This window comes from Anas acuta, chromosome 4, assembly GCF_963932015.1.
Source record: "Anas acuta chromosome 4, bAnaAcu1.1, whole genome shotgun sequence".
NCBI lineage: Eukaryota > Metazoa > Chordata > Aves > Anseriformes > Anatidae > Anas > Anas acuta.
This window is the reverse complement of record NC_088982.1, coordinates 22805041-22814100: the sequence shown is the minus strand read 5'-3', so window position 1 is coordinate 22814100 and position 9060 is coordinate 22805041. Positions and strand designations below refer to the sequence as shown.

Here is a 9060-nt window from a genome sequence, read left to right as displayed (position 1 = left end):
GCGGCCATCTCGCCCTGCGCCCCGGGGGGTAAAGGAGAACCCCGGGGTCGTGCTCCGGGGCCGTGCTGTGGGGCAGGCAGCCTTCCCCAAGCCCCCAGCCGGGTTCCTGAGGCAGCACACCGCCTCGCCAGCCCAGGTGCGGCCGCCTCCGGAGGGAGGGAAGGGGAGGGAAGGGAGCGGAGCGCCGCGGGCGCGGCTCGCCGGGGAGCAGCGCGGGGGTGGGGTGGGGTGTGGAGGCAGGCAGGCAGGAAGGAAGGAGAAAACGAGCGAGCAGGGGGAGAGGAGGGAGCCCAAGCGGTCTTAGGCCGTCTCCTCCTTCCCCTTCGCGGCTGCTCGTCGCCAGGAGGTAAGCCAGCTACCGAGGGGCGCAAGGCTGGGAGCACCCGGCCCGGCGCTGCTCGGGAGGCTCCCTGGGATGGGCCAGGGGTGCCCGGGGGGTGTCGTGGTAATGGGGGGGCCGGGGAGATGGAGCCTGGTGGGCAGGTAGCGTGCGTTTCCCCGCCCGTGTGCTTCTCGCCTTAATCGTTTTAACGGTCCGTATGTAAATGCCAGCCGAGGCAGGGCGCTTTGTGGTGTGTTTATTTACTCCGGGTACTTTCTGTGAAGTTAGGCGCAGGCTTCTCGTTAAGCTGCCTGCGAGTTTTACCGGACGGTGCGTGAAAGTCGCTGTGGCGGAGCGCAGCAGCGCTGGGATGCCCTTACTGATCGGAAAGGCAGAGCCGGGACGTGGCAGCCCCGTGTCGCCGCAGCAACTCGCCCGAGTGCGCCCGGCCGGTGCCGCCCCGCTGCGCGCCGCGCTCCCGACGCCGCGAGTTGCTCCACAGGAATTTCTGGCGGCGTCAGCCTTCGCTCCCAGGCGGCGAAGGTGGCCGAGCTTTCCTCTGAAACAGAAGCCTTCCGAAATAAAAAAAAAAAGAACGAGGAAACTATGTGAGCGGAGGATGTGCTCGAAAGTATTTCGTAATCGTGCTGAACTAAGTCACTTCGCTGCTTTTGGGCAAGGAACTGTGCTGGTTGCCATTGGTTACGTTGCTCTGTGTTGACCCAAATGCTAATTCAATAAGTGACACCTTTAAAATGGTCACTTCAGAGGACTTTTTTTTTCTTTTTATTTTTTTTTTTTGAGCATGCCGTAAAGAAAGATCTGTCATGATCTACAACACTTCTTAAGCCTGCTAATCTTGCCAGTTTGTATGCAGTCAAGCCCAATGGGAGGGTGAAATTGACCATCAGCAGATTTAATTCTGCTCCTTGGTAAATCCTAGAGCAGTTGTTTTGTTTTGTTTTGTTTTGTTTTTCACCCCACATTTATTTGAAACTTAGTGAAGCATGCGGTTTAGCAGAAGCTGGGAGCAAGCCTGAACTTCCTTGTATTTGTTGAACTCATCACTGGAAGTGTGACTGGCTTGCTGTGTACTTCGGAAGATTTCTCTAGGCTGGCATCAGTAGTTTTCTTAAAAAGGAAGAAGAAAGTCTCATTTGAGTATTGAGTAATGAGAAACACTCATTTGAGTATTTCTATATTCAGCTATAGCCTTCTGTTTGTGCGTTTTGTTAAAAGCTGGCTGGCTTGCTTCAGCATAGATTTGTTTATCTGCATACATCTTCCAATCAGTGATGTCTTGCAGACTTCTCCAACTTGAAAATCATGGAATGGAGGCCATATCAGTTGGCACATTTTTTTAAAATGTTAGGTACAAGAACATATCTTCCATGTGAGGAAGCATCCTGAAAATTATGTATTTTTTTCTGTGCCAATGTTGTCTTGGAGGCCATGTAGCAGCTCTTTTCTGCAAAACAGAAAGACCTGGTATGCCTGAGTTCTTCTACCTCATTGTCTAAGTTCCTTCTGTAAGAGGAGAAAAGGAAGGATGGGAAAATCATTTTGAAAAGAGTTTGAGAAACATCGTCATCTGGGGAAGAAAGTTGGATGATCCCATGTAAGGCTTTTGATGTCCAAAACAAATGGCAATTTATCACATGCCAAAAGCATATTTTCTTAGAAGAGAAGCCCAGATGGATTCCCTTGTATTGCTTTTTCCACATAGCAATTTGGACACTTTACACATATTTCTGTAAAATTGAATAGTCAAGTGTCTTCCAAGAAGCTTTACTTCATATACCCACTATAGCATTCTCCCAATTTGCGTGAATGTGTTGAATGAGTGGCTTTTGTCTGTGTGACTCTACATCAGAGGATATGACAGCGCCCTTAGAATCAGTTTTATTTAAGAAAGATCAAAATTTCCCTCTTCTTTTTTTTTTTAATACTTATTTCTGTCTAATACTATGGGACAATCTATTTTGCCCTGCTGCTCAGCGTAAAAGCTTTGTTTTGCAGTATGTATGTGACCATGTGAACCAACCTTTAAGACTTCTTTTTACTTAAGTTTCCATAGTGGTACAGTTACTGATGTGAAAGTCAATGTACAAACGGGCATATATCACATACATATGATCACTGCATCTTCATATGTAATATTATACAAACTGTATTTGTGTGAATTATTCTACAGTTGAAGTTACGAAGTTTTATTGATATTAATTTATTTGAAATAGTTTACTATTTTGAATAAGGTGGTCCTTGAGTTCTATTTTTCTGTACACTTGAGCTTAAGGCTGTAGTAAGGATAAAACATACAATGTAAGAAGTGATAAAGTATTTATCTTCTAGCCCGTGTTAAAAATATTCACTGATTGTGTGTATCACAGAATCGTATTTATTTAGTTCTGTTTTATTTAAAGCGTCATCTAGGCATTCAAACCAAAATAAGCAAAACCCTCAGATCCACAAATACCAGTAAGTTTCACAACCAATATTTGTGTATCATTTACTGAGTTGTATAGGTGGGTCAGATCTATAGCATGTCTTTAGAAGTCTCAACTACAGCAACTTTTAGCAACTACTGAAACAAAAAATGGCTTTGGCTTCAGCTCCCAGCATTGCTGGCATTTTGTGGTCAAAACGCTGTCTTAGTGAGCAGTTTCTTCCTTTCTGGGCCTGCTATGTGTTATTCTGGAAAATATGCAACAAAAAGAAATTATGTTCTTCGCATTTAGAAACAAAGTTTGTTCTGTGCTTGGTAATCCTGTGCATTGTATTGTGGTTTGTACTGAGATGTGTGAGGATCCAAATAACCGATGATACATGGCTATTGGAGTTCCTGAAGTAGCAGGATGGAGGTGTTCCAGATTAAGGTGTTGGCAAAGCTGTTGCACGTAGAAAAAACAATACTTAGATATGGAAAAGAGTGCGTGTAAGTAAATAGAAGCTACTTACTTAAGTGCCTTTTGTTTCTGTTGGAGGCGGAGAGATTGGGAGAATGATACTGCTTGAAAATAAATGCTAACACCTTGGGGTTAGGACCCTAAATAGCACCACAAAACCGTGAACTACCAGGGAAGTTCTGGAAACAACAGACAAAGTATTTCAAAATTGAAGTTGAAATTGTTTAATTGATAGGCTAACACTGGAGGTGGTTTTTCATGTATGTGAGTGTGTGTACTTTTTTTTTTTCACAATGGGTACGTGAAACAGTGCCTGCTTGATATTTTCTTCTGCCATTAGTTATTTCTGTAGTAATTATAAAATTAAGAAAATAAAAAAACCTTAACACAGTATATATTTATATATGCATTTTGGTGGTTTTAGAGATGGCTGATGGATATTACTGGCAAATTTTATCATTTGAGAAGGGGGGGCTTAAATTTTTAAAGAAATGATGGGTGTTTAGATATGTGCTCATGTTGAAGAAGGACAAAGTTAAATCTAATTCTTATTCTAAAAGTTGCTTGTTAATCAGTGTAGCTCAATCCAGGCCTCTTTGAATTAAAACGACTTCTCAGTGAGAGTTAACTCTCTAACAGACTTCATCTCTCAAGAGGCTGGTACGTGGCCTATGGAGTTCTCTCTCCAAAAATCTCTAATTGAATGCCTTTCATATTGAAGGTGGTAAGTCACTGCTTGCAAGTCTGCCAAGCAGCGATCAAAGCTATAAAAATGCATCGCAAAAAATGAAGTTGAATATATTGGCAAGAATCTAAAGAGTTCTTGTAAATAATGGAACTTTTGTGATAAATGTGCTGATCTGTACGTCTTCCAGAAGAGTGCGGGTTTATTCAACTTCTTTTTCTCTTTACTATGCCGTACATACACACGCATATATGGTGTAAGTGCAGAGTTTTTTCCTGTTTTCGATTAGTTCTTTCTGAAAGTGTGGGAGTAATAAAGGTAGTTACAAAACTGCAAGAGAACTTCTAGTGATTAAACTAGTTATTCATAGTAATGCTAGAGTACAATTACTCATAGTGGTGATAACAATTATGCTCCATTGATTGTGATTTTAAATTTATATGTGTTTGTATGTGTCTTTGGGGAATGAGGCAGGGCATGAAGATTCATTTATGACTGCTTGGCTGAATAATGACTTATTTATTCAAAAGGCATTAGGGAAATTGTATAGGAAGATGTTTTATCCTTTATTGGAGCAATTGATATAGTACAAAAGCAGCCAATCTTTCAAGCTTCAATTCTAGATCGTAAGTAGTGCCCTCTTAGTCAGGAGATGTTTTGGAGAATAAGGTGTACCTAATATCTGCTACCTTGGGTGTATGCTGGGCATGTGAATCTTTTTCTTTCAGGCTGCTATTTAGGTCCTACGCTGTCCTGCCGAAGCTGTTCTTTCTCTAACAGGCTGCTCCAGGCTAGTACCTGCATGCCAGGGCAGCTGCTACAGTCAGCAGCTTTCCCTAAAGCCAAATGACTCTTTGTACAGGAAGAGGGAGGAGGAAAAAAACCTGTTGTCTGCTGCTGGTGTTAAACCTTCTTTAAAGACATGATTTCAGGTTGTCTCAAACACCTTCTGAACACAGGAGCTTCTCCATCTGCTTTGGATTTTGTAAACTATGGATTTGGATATGGCCATGAAGGAAGGAAAAGTTGAAATGGATGAAATCAGGGGTGTGCAAGAGCTGAGTTGGAAAATACTGAAGAGAAACTGTCATGGTTACTTGAGGTACCAAAGGTCCCTAGCATGGAGGCCAGAACTTGCCTCTGGTTATGCCTCTGCAGTTTGTGACCACAGGAGGTGCTTCCTTGCCAGAGCCAAGAAGCTACCACTTAGCTGTTTCCTGCGTTCCTGTCCGACAGTTCTTTGAAGAACACGTGCCTGATCTGTGAGGCATGTTTTGATCACCTCCACAGCTTTCTGGCTGTGGTTCTTAAAAAAAGTAGCAGCTTAAATTATTTATTTTCTTTCTCCAGACATTCTCAGAAGTGGCTCTACCTTTGCAAACTGTTGTATTAGTTATGGCACTTACTTGGTGGGAACGCTCTAGCCAGTGATTATTTTTTTTTTCTTTTCCCTGCTGAAAGTCTGTTTCTGTGCTAAAAAGCTTAAGGCTCAGAAGATAAAGGAGTGGAACCTGCACTCTGTAGTTAATTGGTGCCAGCATGGGAATGGGAAAGCTTTGGGTTCCAGCTCTGGTCTTAGTTCACTTTTTCTACCATTTATATCCAAGTACTGTATAATAAGTTGTGTGGAGATAAGTGTTTCACATCTTGTAACTACTAGGATTATATGTTTTAAAACTATTACTTGTGCTAAGGCTTTGATTTTGCTCTTCTCTTTGTACAGGAGAAGATAAAAGGATGGAGAGGTTATGCTGTTTACCCTGCTTGAAATTTTCATATGTGCACAATTTAAAAATTGTAGTGTACAAACAGCAGGGAGCCTTTCAGAATTTTATTCAAGATTAAAGTAAATTCAGACCTCTGAACTGAGTTTTCTTTCTTTTTAAATACCCTTTTTCTTTTCCGTAGGTTTGCAGCCTTAAAAAATAAAATCAGAAACTAAAGAAACTTGAAGTGTCTCAAAGAAACTGCATTTTCCATTGGCTGACTGATGACAAATATAGAGAGCTTCTTTGCCTATGAGTATGCCTGCATCTTGACTATATTTCTACATGACTGTGAGGGGCACTGTTCGGAATGAAGCTGCCATCATGTCATCCACAGGCAACGACACTGATATTGAAGAATTCTTGGTCAACATTAACTTAGGGCAGTATCTTCCTAACTTTAAAGAATATGGCTATAACATTGTGACAGATTGCACAGGCATAAACAACAGCGTGCTTCAGCAAATGGGAGTGCTGCCTACAGGGCACCGCAGAAGGATCCTTAAGCAGTTAGACACTGCTCTTTCAAAAAGACAAGGACATTTACTGAATGAAAATGTAAAACTCAAAGACTCGATAGGTTTAGAAAAGAAGCAATATTTGTGCGTGGATGAGGATTCTCCAGTAAGCAATTTAAATGCAGATGAGACTGACTTGATACCTGCAACATCGTCAGTGCAACTTCCTAATGAAGCTTACTTTGGTGAAGAAAGGTTCAAACTTGGAGAGCAAAACTTATCGGAGGCAAGTGATGATAGCATTACAAATTTGGATTTTTCTGGTTTATACCAGAATTCAGACAGCATAGTAAAAGCTGTCAGTCTAAGTGGAAGTATTAAGATGAATGCTCAGCCGGATACATCATTGGAAGAAGCTGCTGCATACCAAACTGATGAGCACTTGGCTGGCCGTTTGGCATTTTGTGATCCTCCTTCTTCGTTTGCTCATTCATGTGAGACAAAATACAGTGAAAACAAACATCTCATGCTTGCAGATGAGGATGATCTATCTGATTGTGAGCCAAGTTCTCCATTCTTTAAGTTTCAAGGAGAAATGATAAACAATGACTTATATGATTCCTGTACACAAAACAGCACGACAGTATTTCCAAGAGCAAGTCGGTCTTTTATGTTAAGACATCGACCTGTGCCAGAAATCCCTGAATCAAGCAAAGTTGAGACTTCAACCAGGTAATTGTGGTTTCTTTTTAGCGAAGAATTGTTGTAGAAATTATGGGACTTTTTTTTTTTTTTTGTGGGGGGGGGAAGGGGCTGTATGGGCAAAGGGTGTCTTTTTCTGTGGATTTTTTTTATATGTGCTGTAAATAGCTTGGCTCTGACATGAATAATCCTAAGAAGGATTAAGCAAGTCAAAAGTGCAAGTGGGAGTTTAAAGGGAAATTCTAGAATAGTGTCACATTATAATCTCTGCATCTGCTTACTTTGAGAGAAATGAATCTTCATTGCTTTAGGAATAGCCTGTGTTTAAAAACAACTATATCAAACATTTTTTAAACTCAATCTGTATGCACTTCAGATAGAGAAGAATGAAAATACATGTTACAAAAACAAGATTTAAAAAGAAAAAGCCGTTGAATCTATTCCAAACCAAAATGTTACTGATATGCTGGGGTTAGCATCTCATTAATAGTATCTAATGAAATTCTGCTCTGTGGCAAGAAAATGGTTATAAAACAGTAAATTCAAGAGGATAAAAATTCATCCTTAAGTACAATAATGTGTTTTTGTTAGGGAAACAAGAGTTATAATTGTGTATTCAAGTTATGTTTTAGTACCTTTTAAGGTTGTACCTTTCAGAAAATACTGTTCTTAGAAAACAAAGGTTTATTATTTTATTCTAAGTCTTGGATTTAAAAGATCTAGGAAATTTTGCACAGCTGTGTGTATTAAGGTACTTTCATCTGAAAAATGAGGCAATATTTACAAAAGCCCTCTTGCCTGTTGAATGTGCTGTATGGTGTAGCCATCCTGTAAGGATGTATCTGTACATGTATGAAGGAGGATTTCTTAGGATCGCATATGTGGATGTAGAAAGATGATTTGAAGTATTAGCCTTAAAACATAGAACTCTTCAGTAAAATTTATATTCTTTTAAATTAGAATAGGATGCTTCATGGAGGAGGAAATTATATTATGCTGTCAATCTAAAGCAACGATTTTCTTCAGGATGGCTCTTGGACTGATTTCTAAACTGGTTGTCATCTAACTGTTAATGCAGAGAATGAATGCAACCGGTTTGGCATGTTAGGTGTTGGCTTCTGCTGGTATTCATATGGCATATGAATATTATCACTATTCATATAGTGAAACTTGGACTTTAATGATGCTTGTAGCGTATCTTTTTTTTGAGGCATTCCAGGAGGAAGAAATAGGAGGGAAAAAAAGAAAACCAAGTGTTTTTTTTATTATTATTTTATTTTAACCAGCTATAACTTACATGGAATTTTGTAGGATGACAAAAAGATGCCTCTTTAGTCAAAAGACATTTTATTTGGCAATTGGAAAGGCTTTTTCTAGAGGATGGAGGTGGAAGGTTTTCATAATTCATGGAATCCTTATAAGGATTCTGTGCAGCACTGGTGAAATTGGCTTGGAGAGCATCCAGTAAAGGTTGTTACTTTATGATAAATTGCATAGTTTACATTCATTTCAAAAGATTCATGTGATGTGGGTGTAGATTTTGATTCCTTCAAAATGGCAGAGTTTGCAATTAGTCTACAAACTAGCGAGGAACACTTGCTGTCTGTAACAAACAGTTTTTGTGGCTTGTTTTGCAAAAAGGCAATGGAATGTAGGGGAAAAGATCTGATGTTACAATGTAACTCCAGACCTCCATTAATAACATTCAAATGATACCATAATTTAAAAATAAGAGGCAGTGAATGTACAGCTGATCACAATATTATGGGCTGTATACACAAAAAGTATCTTCCCCCAGGTTTAATTGTGCTATTTTTGATTTTGTTAATTGTAAAGTTTTACTTGTCATGCTTGGTAAGTGTCTCAGGGAGAAGAAAAACTCATGCAAAGACACATGCAAAGTTTTGTCACTGTAGCCGTATCCAAATCATCAGGTTGTGCTTTTTTTAGCCTTTTTTTTTTTTTTTTTAAACCACTAGCTGTGCCTGGAAGGGACGTGTCTGAGAATGTTTTGTATTTGTCTTTTTCATCTGCATATCTCAGCAGTTAGAAACATCATTAGCGAGTTTATACACGCCCTAAGTGCAGAGTTTTCCCAAGCATTTATAAGTTTCTTTTAGATTAATGAAAGATGTTAATATTAAATGCTTTAATACAGTTGTCTGGTTGAACAGGTGGAGAGGCAACAATTCTTTGCAACAAAGAAAAGATTTGCATGCTC

General features: G+C 40.0%; 1 protein-coding gene across 5 annotated transcripts in view; it reads left to right on the top strand.

The window, feature by feature from the left end:
• Positions 1-9060, top strand: part of ARAP2 (ArfGAP with RhoGAP domain, ankyrin repeat and PH domain 2) — a 127746-nt gene continuing 118686 nt past the window's right edge. For 4 of the 5 annotated variants that reach the window (XR_011095894.1, XM_068680087.1, XM_068680084.1 and 1 more), the window contains exons 1-2: positions 214-346; positions 5822-6869. Coding sequence is in view for 4 of the 5 variants with exons in the window: in XM_068680087.1 (XP_068536188.1) it covers positions 5965-6869 (905 nt within the window). In the remaining variant the exon portion in view is untranslated. Of the gene's footprint in view, positions 137-213; positions 347-5821; positions 6870-9060 lie in introns of those variants that run through there. The other variant, XM_068680085.1, reaches the window with a different exon arrangement.